At 43.0% G+C, this 15331-nt stretch overlaps 1 protein-coding gene across 11 annotated transcripts in view; it reads left to right on the top strand.

Annotated features, from left to right (window-relative positions):
* The window catches only part of MICAL3 (microtubule associated monooxygenase, calponin and LIM domain containing 3), a 252360-nt gene that overhangs the window by 200018 nt on the left and 37011 nt on the right, over nucleotides 1-15331 (top strand). For 9 of the 11 annotated variants that reach the window (XM_067536313.1, XM_067536323.1, XM_067536319.1 and 6 more), the window contains 6 exons: nucleotides 3097-3234; nucleotides 5700-5762; nucleotides 8723-8827; nucleotides 9435-9569; nucleotides 9992-10092; nucleotides 12797-14636. In XM_067536313.1, coding sequence (XP_067392414.1) covers nucleotides 3097-3234; nucleotides 5700-5762; nucleotides 8723-8827; nucleotides 9435-9569; nucleotides 9992-10092; nucleotides 12797-14636 — 2382 coding nt within the window. The remainder of the gene's footprint in view (nucleotides 1-3096; nucleotides 3235-5699; nucleotides 5763-8722; nucleotides 8828-9434; nucleotides 9570-9991; nucleotides 10093-12796; nucleotides 14637-15331) is intronic. The other 2 variants (XM_067536317.1, XM_067536320.1) reach the window with 2 other exon arrangements.

The raw sequence follows: 15331 nt of genomic DNA, 5'->3' as shown, positions 1-15331 counted from the left end.
CCTGACTGTCATACCTTCAGCCAGCATTTGACTGGTCAAACATCAGAGAAACACCAGGTTTGCCTTTTAGGAAGGCCCCAATGCTTTACACGTGGCTGTGCTCTTCCAAGGTTTACATTATTGAGAGAACTGAATTGGGAGCTGCTTCTTACGTTAGGTCTGTTCTACACACAGAGATGTGCAGGTTTAAATAAAGGAATGAATTTGATACCAATGTTCTTAAACCACTGCTAGTTTGGCTTATATCAGTTTAGTTTGCATTCATAAATTTACATGAGCAAGCTATATTGGTGCTTATTTTAAACAGATATAACGGTGTATCCACACTGGAGTTTGCACAGGTTTAACTAAACTGTTTTGTAAATCAATGCGATGTCTATGTAGACAAGCCATAAGAGTAAGATGTAAAACAGTCTACAAAGTGCTGCAGCAAAGATGGAGCCAGCGAGTGCAGGCTATGGCTGCATTTGCAGCAAAAGCATATTATTTCCACATGGAAAAAAAAACATTAAAATTAAGGACCTCCTCCTATTTTCCCATTTCATTTCCTTAATGGGTTTATGGATACTATAACAGACACGTGCTATCTATTTCCAGCTTCTCATTGGGCTGTATAACATGACCACTTAAAACTTTAGAGCTCAGAGCTTCCTGCTGTAAATGAGACTCCTAACACTTGAAATAAAGGAGTCTCTATTAACTGTAGTAGTACAGGGCCTGTGACACACCCTTGAGCAATTGATTCCATCCAAAAGGGTATTGGTAACATAGAGGGCTGTAAGCACTTTACAATAGCTATTATGTAAATGGAATAATCAGGTAATAAGGTTGGTGATGTCATACCTGTGTCTGATCCAAATCTACATTCTGATTGGGCCTTTCTTTGGTGAAGTTATACCAGTTTAAATCCCCAACAGTCAAGATATGAAGCCACATTATAATGTGGAATAAGTTCTGCAGATCAGGTGGGACCTGCTCTTTGTGAGCCTTGCTGAGTAATTATATATTTCTTCCTACTCCCAGATGTTGCTGGTAATCCACAATCTTTTAACTCAGCTGTGTGATGTGGTGTAAACACTAACTCTACTGATCTCAGAGCCTGCATGTGGGAGCAGTGGAATACAAGAGCAATGAGGAAAGACCAGTCTACTCTATTTGTTGGCCCGTGGCCAGGACCCCATCAGCCACTCCTGAATATTCTCTCTTCCATTCAGGATATCCAGTAGTTCTTGTAGGGTCATGTTTTGTGCTGATTGGAAGAGGGATCATTACACTGAGAAAACTGTTCAATACGGATTAAAATTTTAATCCTAGCCCCATTTTGTGCATTCCTCTGCTTTCCTTTGACTAACAACCAAATAATTCTGTGCTTAGATCAGTGCTTCTTCCCTCAATATCAGATTTCTCCTACAGTTGTAGTGCCAAGTATGACACCACAGTCATTCCTGAGGCTGAAGTCCCACTTTAGGATTCCACAAACCGGGGTAGGATGAAGGGAGCTCTCATTCAAACAAAGCAACAAGAAATGATGGGAGTAACCCTACAATGCTGCTTAAGTAAACTCTTTCCTTTCCCTGGGTTATTCCAATGTGTGACAGTCCTTCCCTGTTATATTTTTGACAAATGCCTAGTTCTAGACTCCTGAAAAGGAGCCTGGCATGTTGCCCTACATCATGAACATCCTACAGTCAGTGAAGTTTGGCTTATTGCTCTGCAGAAACCGAGGGCTTCCTGCCCTACGGTGTTAAAGGCCTGCTTTCGAGAAAGATTAGAACTTCCCCCTGTGAAGACAAAATGCTGCACCCTTGTGGCATGGATGACTGGATTTTGGGAAATAAAACTGACATGTTTACTTACCAGTGGCAATAGAGACAGGGTCTGTGAAGAAGAGCCCTGTATTGCAGAATAGAGGGATTGTGGCACAGGCAGTCTGCACCACATCAATAATCTCTTCCCGGTTGTTTCAGTGTCATGGCCCTTACAGAACAGATTGTGTTTGACATTCCACAGCTGTGTCTAGTGCATGCCGATGAGTGAGGGGCAGGAGGAGAGTGGTTAGTGGAGAAAATAGCTTGCCAGAATATAAAACCCTGCAACCTGTGGCCAGGTCAGCCATGGAGACAGAACACCTTGTTGCAGGAAGAGGGTGAGGAGAACCCATGATCAAATTTCCCAGGGTCCTATACACCACAAAGAAACCAACAATGAAGGGGAAATTAAGAGAATTGCTACCAGGGTGGATGAAACAAACCATCTAGTTGAAAACCTTGAAATACACAAAGTACCTTCTAAAGCGGTTAGCCATATATATCTACACCTTTTTCAAGGAGAGAAGAGGTTATTTTCATTAGGTCTTAATGAGAATGCTGATATTACTCATAAAATGAGGCTGCCAGTCACTACTCCAACAACATAGCTAGGATGCTCTGAAGAAAGTGTTATAAACCTTAAACTGAGCAAAAATCCAATGCAATATAAGGCTATGTGCAACTGGTCATTCTGAGAGTAGCCATCAAGAGGAGACCTGATGGTTTCTCTGTTGCACACATGGGTGAAAAGAAGGGATTCAAACCCCAAATGTTGAAGACCACAAGGGAGTAAATGGAGCCTTTGTTCTGTGGAATTGAACCCACAGTGCGGACTGTCCCTATGCCTCTCTCCAGCAGAATATGTAGGGTGATACTAATTTTGAATGGCTGAGTAGGGCTGAAATTTGATTGCCAACCAAATCTCAGTTGGATGCTTAGAGAGTGTTTTCCTTTGCGGTGGTGCTGTTTGCAATAGAGGTAGTCTGCAGTGAAGTCTCCAATAGCATTTGTCTGTCTTTGGATTAGCATTATTCAGCTTTAGGATAGAGTAGGAATACGAGGATTATGAACGGTTGTGTGTTTGTAGATGCATGCATACGTAATGCCAAGCTTTGACTTTCTGTCTGACAAACTGATCTTGGCAAGTAATATATTTTCTTTCTTCTTTCCTTCTATTTCCTTTACTGTGGTGTGTTTCCTTTCTCTTACACTTCCACCCCTTTCCCCATTTCTACCCTATCCTTCCTCCCCACCCACACCCTGATCTGCCACATCCTCGGTCTGCTAGCTGGAAACCTGAAGCTACAGCAGATTGTAAATCCGGTTGATCCCCTGGAGATCCTGGCAGATGTGCACTGGACACACATCCGTGAAAAAGAGGAGGAGGAAAAAATGGTCCCAATTTCAAAATCCTCCACCTCCAGAGGTAATCTCCTGCTTCATCGATCCCCAGATCACAGTTGCAACTGTTTAACTCTGTTGCTTCTGCTCCCTTCAAGCACAGCCTTCTTCAAAAGGGTGAATAATGATTTAAAGGTTCTGCTTCCTGAAATTAAACATTTGTTTAAACATTTTACTTTTCAGGTCAGTCTCCATTTAGGTCAACACAGCATAGTGAGTTCTGCTGGCTTGTGTATCTAGTTAGACTCTGTGTAACATTCTCCTACAGGATTGAAATCATTTGGTACTGCAGGCTGCAAGCCCCTGATAACAGATTTAAAGGGTTCTGGATTTCAGAGGAAACAATTCAGCCAGTTGTGTTCCTCCAGGATGGTGGTGATGAGGCGTTCAGGACTTGGAAAAACAAAAGTAACTTATTCTGTAGCTCTTAAAATAAAGGGCTGAACAGTTTTAGCTTCTACATTGAATACGTTCTGCTGCTGCTTTTCAAACTTTGTAACTGCATCTGGCAGGGGCCTGGTATCTTCGGGGAATGGTGAAGAATACAACGAGCCCAAGGAGCCAGGCTGTTTCTGTTTGGCTTCTTGTATTGAGATTTGACAGTAGATTTGGGTTTTTTCAGTAAAGTGAGCAACCTTTTCACGATGCCATTTTGCTTATAAGGTTGCTTTGAAAAAGGAAAAAAATAGATAGAGAATGCTAGTACCCTCTCCAACATCTCTCATAATCTCATTGTGACTCACCTTCTATACTATTCCCACACCTGGGACTACGCTCTTGTCAGATATCTTGAGCTAAGCAGGGTGGGGCCTACTTTACTAGTATTGGAGAGCTGTAAGGAAAGTCCAAGTGCCAACGAAACAACAAAAAAGGTGTGGGGTTAGAGTCTTCCCTTCAAGTCCATACCAAACCAGTGTCCCAGAATGGTTTTAGAAGTACTGTGTTGCAAGAGGTGCTGTCTTCCCAAGGAAGTTTAAGACCAAGGTATTGACTGCTTGTGGGTATTTGTTGTAAGAGCCAGGGGCCTTAACTCTTGTTCCCTAGCCAAATTCTTTCTAGGTAACCATGTTTTGCCTAAGATTCCTCTGTGGTTTCAGCCGGCTGTGATTTTACTTCCAAGTGTGTGCATTTATTGTTCAGTGCTGCATTTCATCCTAAAGGTGGCTATATTTCAGTGGTTGGGGAGGTTATTCTTATAAATAATAATAGTTTGTAAAATGCTTTAGGATTCTTTGACGCTCTATAAAGGTAGGAGATCATTATTTCCCTTCTCCCACAATCATACAAACACAGGCCTCAGTGTTATATCATTAAACATTCCTGAGCAATGTTGCTTGAAGTTCAAGAATCCTGAGTAAGAAGTCCTGACATTGTTCCTCAAGTTTACCACGCTTGAAGTGAGTTTAGCTTCCACTGATAACAGAAGGGACCACAAATCAAGGGTACTGCCATTTCTCAATTTTCCTTTTAGCTTTTATTTTCTCTTCTTCTTTTTCTGACCTGCTTTTCTTTGTGAAAACAAAGAGAGGTTAAAGCAAAAGTCAGCCAGAAGGACTTTCACTCACTCCAGCATAGTGGCCTACTAGTGTCCCATTTCTAAATCCCAACTCCTTTCCGTGACACAGCTGCCTCCGTGATATACTTACAGTTGCCAGTGAAGGACAACCTATGCTGACCCTTTCCCATGGTGCAGACAATCCCTTCTGTGGCCTTTCCAGCTTCCTTCAAGAAGCAGGCAATCTTTCCTTCCCTTCACCAAAGAATATGCCAAACTGAGAGCTGGATGGCCACGGATCCATAACTTAGATGCTTCATTGCAAGGTGTGTTCAACAGTAGTAGCAGGTTGCTTCTAAAGGGGCTGGTGCAAGGTGTGGCTGTTTGGATGCTCCACAAGTTTCACTTGTCAGTTTGACAGACTTCGGTATCTGTTCAAGACTGAGCAGTGTCCTGCCACATGTGCTGTTTAGAGAGCACTTCAAAACCACTCTCTGGATTGATAGTTAGGTCTAAAGGACCAGCATAGCATAGCTGATATGCAGGAAAGCTGTATTCTGTGATCTGTCATGCTCCAGTAGGATTTCTCCCTTACCTGTAAGCATCCAAACCCAGGCAATGCAGTCTGAAATCTCTACAGCCTTGGGCTTCTGTTACCACTACTTGTGTGGTCACACGCCATCTTCTAGCTTCTTTTGTCAACTTGACCAAAATGGCTGGAATCTGCAAACAGGACACTGAGGATATGTTCAACTCTTAATAACACCCTTATCTCCCATGGTATCTATCACAGATGGATTCTAAAAAAGCAAATTTGGTATTTGTACCTCCTTATCCTAATTTCACCCTCAAATCCAATCTCCATCATCTAACATCACCAAGGTTTTGTTTCTGTTCTTGGTTTTGAGGAATTTCTCTCGAGTGTTTCAGTTTCATACACTTATTTATGTCTAACTTTTGATTTACTATCATTATTTATTGTTTTTTAAATTCAGCGTCTGATCTTCCCTCCGTACGCCGTGAGGCAGTGCAGGCCTGGCTGGAGACAGTCCCTGGAGGTAGTTTGGTGATGTTCGTTCTATACCAATTCAAAATAACCCTTCCCGCGCCTTCAGCAGCTGAGCTGGTACCTTAACCCTGGATCTATGGCCCTGTTGCTATTGCATGCCCAGGAGGGGGTAGTGTGCATGCATGCCTCGCTCACAGTCCATTCTTGCATGAACTGGACTTTCATCTTAACCCTTTCAAAGGCAGGCCATACAGAAAAGAACATTTTCAGTGTAATGGAGAAGAAAGTAGGTTTAACATTTTGATTTGGGTTATAAACTGAGGAGTAGTTAAGTCATCCTTCCCCATCCCTTGACAAAGGGATCTTGGGGCTTGCTTGAAAATGAAGAGATTAGGTGAGAGTGCTTCAAGCAATGTCCGGAGCAAATTATCGCTACCTGCTGAAGAGACCAAGAAAGATGTCTGTTAAGCTAAAGCCAGGAACTTTCTAGGGACAGGGGGTGACTATAGAAATAGCTCTGCTCCACAAACCTGGAATGTGTTGTCTAGCTAAGCTCCAAGGGAGTGGAAAGATGCTAAATGTTGTCAGCTCTTCCTAAGTGGTCCCCTAGAATGCCTTACAAAATCAGTGAATGTGGAGATATTTTAGGGGGTGTTAAATTCTATAAACCACAAAAAGAGTCTAAAGAAATACAGTAGGACAGGGGTAACTTGTGTGACCTCTAGCGGAGTGGCCCTTGCCAACAGGAACAATTAGTTTACCTCTAAAACTTTGCTTCTGTAGCTGTTTGAGCAAGGCAGCAGCATTTATGGGATGGCTGCATGCCACCCCATCAGGTCACAGCTGCTGGCCAACATGGACAGAATGCTGATCCATGGTTCCTGCCTGCCATCGTGTATAGCTCACAAGTTACTGTGTGGCAGCTTTTGGCCTTTTGCTCCTCATTCTAACTGCACATACATATATGCACAGTATATGTATAACTATAACCAGCCACCCTCTTATCCTGTCCCCAAGTTTTGGGTCCTTCAGAATGGGCTGCCCATTGCACCAGAGTATTACTTATCTATGCATCCATAAAATATGCTGCTGAATTTTGTCTTTTTAAGGTATTTTAAATAATTTCTTTTCATCTTTTCAATCCTGACTGAAGGAAACTGCACCACAATTTCCAAATGGAAAAACCAGCGGACACATAGCCAGGGCCAGGCCGGATGTTCACTATTTTGAAGGAGATACTTTGACGCATTTTGTGACAGTCACTCACATTTGATGTTTTTACCTGAAACAAGTTGCTGTGGCATTACTCTTTCTAAAATGGCAGTAGGTGGTACACACCTAAGCAACAAGCAGGACAGTAAAACACCATCTCGGGGGTGGGGGAAGCTGGTTTAGCTAAGTACATCCTTAGATGTCACAGTGGGAAACTCAGTCTTCACGTTCTAGGCCTGTAAGATTCTGAGTGTTACAAAGCCTCTGGTTTAAGGGTACAGGTCGTGTCTTGCCACACTCTCTTTTAGGTGATAGCACAGCATCTTGTAACAGCAGTTTAAAAAAAAAATGCAAGCCATGCGCCCCTCCACTGCTATGATGCTAAGAAGGTGCAAAGAATGAAATAGAAGAAATTCAGATCAAGTAAGAAAAGAGCCTCTATTAGAAAAAGAGAAGACAAAAATGTGTGTGGAAAATGTCAAGACTCCAGTTCACTTTCTTAGACTGTCTTGATTAGTAGGGTCAGAATTTAAATGTTCCCAAGTAGGCTATGAAGTGAACGCTGGCATTATTATGGGGCCAGAATTTTAGCATTGTGTGCATATAATTTGCATGCATGATTACTGAGAGTGAGCATTCAGCAGCCCAGTTAAATGTCTAACATGTTATTTGAGCATGCCGTTGTGTTCATTTACATGCACAAATCCAAAAATGTGGCCCATGCTTGTGCAGTCTGTGCTATGTTTAAAGCTAGAAACTCCTTTAAAACAAAAAAGATTCTGCCTGAAGTTATGGAACATAGCGGTGTTACCAACACCCACATTCTTTTAACAGCTCAGCCCATAATATTTGAGATGCAACAAGGTGTAACAATGGAGAGAGTTATAGGAGTCTCTTGGTTTTTGTGATATATCATTTAGTAATGTAAATTAAAGGTCGCACAGGTGGGGCCTGGATGCTTCCCTCTGGAATTTAAATCCTTTTGTGTGTAGTGTTATCAAATGCCCTCTTTGGGTTTATATATTCAGAAATCTTCCCTACCTATTGTACTGATCCTGTAAAACAGGTTCTGGGCTGTGGTGCAGAAGAACAGACTTTTTATGTGTCTGTTATGCACATTAAAATATCTGAATACATCCGGACCCTACGTATCTGTCCTGTAGCCTGGACTCCACTAAACTGTTCCTTCTAGAATGTTGCAGCAGCACAGAGTTAAACAGTTTCCAAATGGTCAACTCTCCTGGCTAATCGCCTCCCAACAAGTCACCTCGTCTGACTTCAGGTCCCTCAAATGTCTTTGTTTCTGCTGCAAAGAGAGTTATTGTGGCAAAATATGAGAGTGCAGTTTTCATCTAGCACACATCTGCTAAAATGTTGATAACTGCAGTGCCTTTGAGATACCAATATTATACTGCAGCAACAGGAGAGTGTATTCTCATTAGAGCTTTCCCTGACACCCTCATTTAACATCTCCCTCAAGCATGCCTTGGCTGCGGAAGAGGAGACACTGGTACTTCACGAGGCCAGTCCCTCAGAAGTGCCTTGAAAACCTTGCAATGCCAGTGTCTGTGACAAGGCTTCCTCAAAGGCATAATCCCTTGACTACTTGGACTCAAGGCTTGAAATGCTGGTTGATGATATGTGTGTGTCTTCTCTGCTGACGCACCTCAGAACACCTTGTTGCAGAAACAATGATTAAATATTGCCACTTGGGGCACTTGTTACAGTTTAAAACTAATGTTTTCCCTTTTATAGATTTTTTTTTCTTCTCTCTCTCAATATTTTAATGCCTTCCAGCCCCATTTGAGGAGAATGAAGTGGACGATGAGGTGGGCACAGAGCCTGCAGATACAGAAGGGGAAGCAGTTGAAGATGGAGATACAGGTGCAGAGCTGGATGATGGTACGGCACCGTGTATGCCACAGTTCATCATTAAACCTTGTTATGGGAGCAGAGTCATCTTGTGTAAGGCTAATCTAGTCAGAGCAGATCTATATATGTGGGAGCTCAGTGCAGATGAGAGAGGAAAACAGGACTGAAGTGCGAAATGGAGCTGAAGAATTGCAGTGCCATGGATTCTGGAACGCATTGCTCACAACCACTTTATTAGAGGGCCTAAAATTGCAGTCCTTACTCTCATGAGTAGTCCTTCTGAATGAAGGAAGTGAGCATTCATGTGGGGAAAGGCAGTAGGACTGACTCCAAAGCCTTCTCTCGCCTGCGTGAAAGAAACTGCACATATTGGAAGATGTAGTAAAATTTCCAGTGAAACGGGAAAGTATGAAACAAACTAAAGAACTTATTTGTATCGCATAAGTAACTGGTTAAGTGACCCCAGTTAGCATGTAATGAAGGAACAGAAAGAGTTAGGTGCTCAGGTACCACAGTGAATGGCGCCCTATGAGAAGGTAGATAGGATAATAGAAAGATTTAGAAAATAGAGGGCTGTCCTTGTGGGCTTGCATCCATGAACTCTTCCTTTCTATGTCGACTTCCATTTCCCACCCAGATCAACGATGGTCAGATGACATCCCATCTGATGCAGAAGATGAGTGTCATTTACATCCAGAGGACATGGAAGAGCCAGAATTGAAGGTCTCTGAGGGTGAGGAAGAAGCCACTGCTCCCTGTAGTCCAACAGAAGGTGAAAAATTTAGTCTCTGTATCTTGGAATCCGAAAAGACTGATCATTTCTTTGAATTGTCGAACTGAGCTATTGGTGAAAGCCATCTCTTCATTTAAATGTGAACTATGCCAAAACTCTCAATACTTTGCATGTGCTTGCATTTGTATTCTGAGAAAGGTGTTATGATACCATGAGCTACATCTTCCAGAAGCATCAGGGAACCCACAGAACCAGCTGATCCGTCTCTCCAATCCCTATAGGTGCTTTTGGGCTAATAGCCTGTATCATTGGGGTCACATTCAAATACCCAGACACCAGATGGTTCATCTAGAATTTAAAAAGCTAGTAATTTGTTCACTGTTTACTGTATGTCACATGGATTTGGAATGTTAAAGGGCTCATATGTATGTTTGTTGTTTTTTTTTTAATGCACCCTCCAGCTTCCCTAGATCCGTGCAAACCCTCCATCCCCATCTGGTCACCCAATGCGAAATCTGTTCCTCTGTCCCCAGTTGGTAGTCCCATTGCAGAACAAACAGAGGTAAGAGTATCTGGTGCTCTTCAAAGCTATGTTGATACCAATTGTGGGGCTCTACTCTATAGATTGTGATAGTGATATTTTTGGCTTGTTTTTCCTTTCTAGATGACTTATGTTGTCCTCTGATTTCCTAAGACCTGGTTTCATTTAGATTTTAAAAGAAAACAAGACACTTTTTTCCTCTGAAGACGTTCACAGTGCAATGGCTGATCAATAGCACAAGTCTCTAACTCTAAAGGCAAAGAAAAAGTTATTGGATGTTCTCCCTTGAGTGGGCCCATGTAGCTAGCAGGAGTTATGTATCATGCATACATACAACAGCAAAATAGTCATTGTCCAGTCTCTGCTTGAGTCTGCTTAGTCACTCTGAGTTCCTTCCACACCACTATCAGATTCATTTGTGTATAAGATGAGTGAAGACAAAGGTCATAATTGAAAGACACCTGCTTTGTTTGGCTTGTTTCACTGCTATTTCATTTAGAAAAATCAATTTCCCATGCTACTGCTCTGTAAGAACAGGCAACAAGTACACTATGACAGATGCATGGGCTGATTTGATGTTTTAATGGGAAATAAATTCTTCTCACAATGTTTAAATGTAAATACAGCAGAACTTTTAGTTTTGGAGAAACTTCCCTACTAACTTGGGACGCTAAACATGTTGAAATCATCATTCCCGGTTTCCATATTTTGTAGTATTTATTTTTAATTGTTACATCCTTTGTTTTTGTCATTATTTACTTGCTAAATTGCCAGTGGGGTTTGATTTAGATTCCCTAGCCAGTACCTAAATTATAGGATCAGGTTGGTCTGCTGACAGCGTTCATGTCGGAAGGGAATGGAGTGATTTCCTCTAGTCATTTTTAATGGTGCTATCAAACACATTTATTATTTGGTTTATGTTAATGTTCTAGTCAGCCATTTTGTGCTAGGTGCTGTACAGACATACAGATACACAAGGTCTCTGCCCTGAAAATCTTGCAAAGTTTTGAAAATAACATTTTCTGCAGCCGACACTCTTCTGATGATAAATCTGTATGGGAAAATGCCAAAAGCTTAAACTCTTTAACATAATACATTGCCTGGGTGATATAGCAGTCTAGTGGCAGCAAGTCCAAGTGAAATCCAAGACTCCTCAGATTAGGGGCTGGGAGCTCTGCAGCACCCATGTACTCAGCCCCAAAGAAATGAATGCCTCATGCCTTTGGGAAACAACCGTACCCTAGCCAGCTCTGGCCAACATGTGGAATAGGTCTGGAGGAATCTTTGTCCAGTGTGGACCACTCGCAGAGGGGAGGGATATTCTGAAATGTACTTCCCTTCTTTTTCCAAAAATTAAATGTGCCGTTTCAATTCCCACAATAAGCAGTGTAAACAGTGGAACAAATACCTGATGAAAGATCCCAGGTGGTTTTCCATGCACTGGAAAAGGATGCCAAATGCACTTTTCATATTTTGAAGCTTAAATCATCACTCCCTTATTCCTGAAAGCCTGAGGAGTGGAGTGGTATTCTAAATCTCTCTGTGACTCGAGGTGCTTAGGGGAGCCCACACTGAAAATGCCAAGGGCAGGGCAGGGCAGGCCAAAAAAAGGAAAGCAGATTCTTCCCAAAACTGGTGGTTAACACTGTAGTTAGAGTCATCAACCAGTCACTAATTGTGCGTCTGATCCCACACACTAGTTATCAAGATGCTGAAACAAAGAAATCCCACAGCCCCCTTTATTGCATTCCAGTCTCTGGCTCCCAATCAGCAAATAGGTCCAGTAAAGTGAGAAGTTACTTAAAACTCTATTCATTATACAAAATGTTCTTCTGGTCCCCAAAGGGCCAGCCACATTACCAGATCAATACTAGTTTCGATCTTATGCAAAATTCCACCCTGGCAGCCAATCCTTCAATATCTAAAACCGAAGGTTTATTAGAAAAGAAAAGAAATGAATGAAAATAGAGTTATTTAATGGTCAAAGCAATCAGATGCATACATATGACTTCAGAGTCCATATATCAGGTTCTTAGCAGCATTGGTGAGTTTGAGGCTTGTAAAGTCCCTCTGGAGCATATCCAAAACTTGGAGGGCTCCATCAGTCCTTTGTTCAAAGCTTCCGTTTGTAAAGAAGTTACTCCAGAGGTGAGAAAGAGGATTGAAGACAAAATGGAGGTGATGCAGCTGTCTTTTATATCCTTTGCCATGTGGCTTATACATCCATTGTCCCAAACACAAGCTCACAGCACATAGGCTTGGAAAAGCACTTGGAGTCCACTGTCCACAGGCATGTCCTGCTGACTCATAAGCATAGCCCCTGGTTTCTCTCAATCGGTTCATTGTACAGCTGATTGCCCTTGATGGGCCATCAAGCAGGTTAGATCATGCTGATGCTAATCTGTCTGGGTGTGTCACCCAGATGCACAGCACAAGTTTGAGATATCAATATACCACAAATATTTATAACTTATAATACAAAGATGATACATACATATAAACAAGTTTATCATATTTAGCAATATGATACCACTGATCATGCCAAATACCACAGTATTTCCACTGATCCCTTACATGGCATGTCTGAAATAAGATTCATTGCAATTTTGTAATATTGGTATCGGTATTGTTATAAATGGTGACCCATATTCCATACAGTATCAAACCTTCTTAAGGGGCTTAGTGACCATTAATAATCATTTCTGTTGTTTCTGAATTTCCATAGAATGTAAAGGATCCCCTCATGGCACTGCCCTGCATGGACAAATCTCCAGAGACGCGCTTTTTTCCTGAACCATTCCTCCATGAAGAAAGTCCAAAAGATGAAATCCCTGAAGATCAGAAATTTAAAAGCCCTTCTGTGTCTCTCTCTCCAATACGGTCCCAACCAGTTGCATTGCCAGAAGCTATCACACCTACATCACCAGTGAAGTCTCAGCCAGCAACACCTGTGTTAGCTTCATCCCCACCCTCTGCCCAGGTGCCTATCTGTTCCCAGCCTTTGCCCTCTTCTGAAGCATCCATTCCATCGCCAGTGGAACCCCCAGTGTGCTTTCAGCCAGTACCAGCCTTAACATCCACTCCTCTGGCCCAGCTTGCCCTGAAGAGCCAAGATAGTGAGGTGGAAAAATTGGGGAGCCCTACTACTGCAGAAGAAGCCCTGAAACGGAATAACCTCGTAGAGGAGTTCTGGATGAAGAGTGCTGAAATCCGGAAGAGTCTGGGACTCACTCCAGTGGACAGAAGGAAAGGGTCAGAGCCTGGCTTTACTGTCTCAGCCCTGGAATCAGCTACTCTGAGTGTTTCAGAGGGGGAGGGGCTCCGTCTTGTAAAACCCCAGCCTGCCCCAAGAAGGCTGATCATGTCCAAGCTAGACAGTGAGCAGATGTCTCTGCTGACTCCAAAATCTCCCTCAGACAAAGAGCTGAAGAGTTCCAGTGAAGTAAAGAGAGATCTGTCCAGCAGCTCTGGATTGGGTCTTCATGGGAGCTCATCCAACATGAGGACATTGGCCAGCCAGAGCTTCAATACTTCTGACTCCACTATGCTCACTCCACCGTCAAGCCCTCCCCCACCACCTCCTCAAAATGAAGCGCCAGCAACTTTGCGTAGAAAGAGGCATCAGGCAATTTGGCAGAATGAGACAGAGTCTAAGCCAGCTCCAGCACCATCACCAACACCTCCTGCACCCTCATCTTATGAGCACAACCCTCCTGCCAAAGACCCAAAAGAAGATGTGCGGAAGTCATTTGTGGAGAGCGTGGATGAGATTCCATTTGCTGATGATGTAGAAGACACTTATGATGAGAGAACTGAAGATACAAGTCTTCATGAGAAGTTCTTCACACCGCCTACCAGTAGGCCAAGGCCGGAGAAGCCACTTTACCTGCCATTGGTCAAAGAGAATGGTGGACCACCATCAATGGAAGGAGGAGCGAACCAAAGGAAGAGGGTGCTGCCTCAGATCTCTCCAGAAGCCAAGGAGCTAGCTAAGGAAAGAATGAGAGCCAGGGAGAAGTCTGTAAAGAGTCAGGCATTGCGGGATGCCATGGCTAAACAGTTGTGTAAGATGAAAGATATGGAGATGGCTGCAGCTGCTGGGGCCACCAAGGCACGAAAAGTCTCCTCCCTGCCCTTGAAGCCCAAAGAAATGGTTTTCGAGTCCTCAGCACGTTTGGCCATGAAAGTAGCAGAGGGCCCCACACTGAAACATGATGCTGCTAAGGAAAGGTTCCTCTCTCCCCCTGCTGATGTTGCTGGGTATGAAGGGTCTGTCACCTCCTCAGAGGGCTCCAGTGGGAAAAGTAAGAAAAGGACTTCTCTCTTCTCCCCTCGTAAGAACAAAAAGGAGAAAAAATCTAAGAATGACAGCAGGCTTTCTGACAAATCCAGTGGCGTGGCAGAGGAAGCCGCCAAGCCCAGATCATTGTGGAAGTCTGTTTTCTCTGGTTACAAGAAAGACAAGAAGAAAAAGACTGATGATAAATCCTGCCCTAGCACTCCCTCCAGTGGTGCCACAGTGGACTCTGGGAAGCACAAGGTCTCTCCAATGGTTAGAGCAGCAGGTATAGTACATCTGTCTGTCTCCACACTATACTTTCACTAGGGCTGGAAAGCTTCTGAAATGAAGTAGTCCCAGCTTGCTACCTACATTGTTATGACTCTGAATCACTCTCCTTTGTCTAACATGCAAACCAGGTTTACCCTCAAGGCTAATGGGATTAGAACTGTACATCCATTTGTTTATAAAATAAGCAGTATATCAATGGGAGAAACAAATCCTCAAATAGAATATTTGGTACATTACTGTTCTTTCTATAGGACTAGTCATTTTTCTGCCTTAATCTGACTCGCAAGAGAGAGGAGTTTGCCACTTTTCAGCCTTATTTTAATTCCCACTCTGGCTCCCCTATTTGACCATCAAATCACTTCCCTTGAATCTGGCATGGCAGACTATGCAATGTTTTTAGAGACCAACATAAAAGACACCTCATTCATTAACAGGTAAAAGGGTGCTCAAGGGCATGGAGGTACAGCTTCTTCCCCTCCTCTTTGCTCCCTGTGTGTTTTGGTGACTTGCCAACTCTCCACTACCCTAAAAACCAGGGATCGTGGAGTCATTCATAGATACAGATCTCCCACTTGCCATCAGGCCCACTCAGAGCACTTCAGTGATAATTTAAGACCCTTGTGACATAGAAAACAGTTATCTGTAAATCTGGGCCATAGCAGAGTACCTGTAATTTCTTTTGACTCATAT

Source organism: Emydura macquarii, unplaced genomic scaffold (genome assembly GCF_026122565.2).
Source record: "Emydura macquarii macquarii isolate MOO-44397 ecotype Brisbane River unplaced genomic scaffold, CSIRO-AGI_Emac_v2 contig_3530, whole genome shotgun sequence".
NCBI lineage: Eukaryota > Metazoa > Chordata > Testudines > Chelidae > Emydura > Emydura macquarii.
This window is presented reverse-complemented; position numbering and strand designations above follow the sequence as displayed.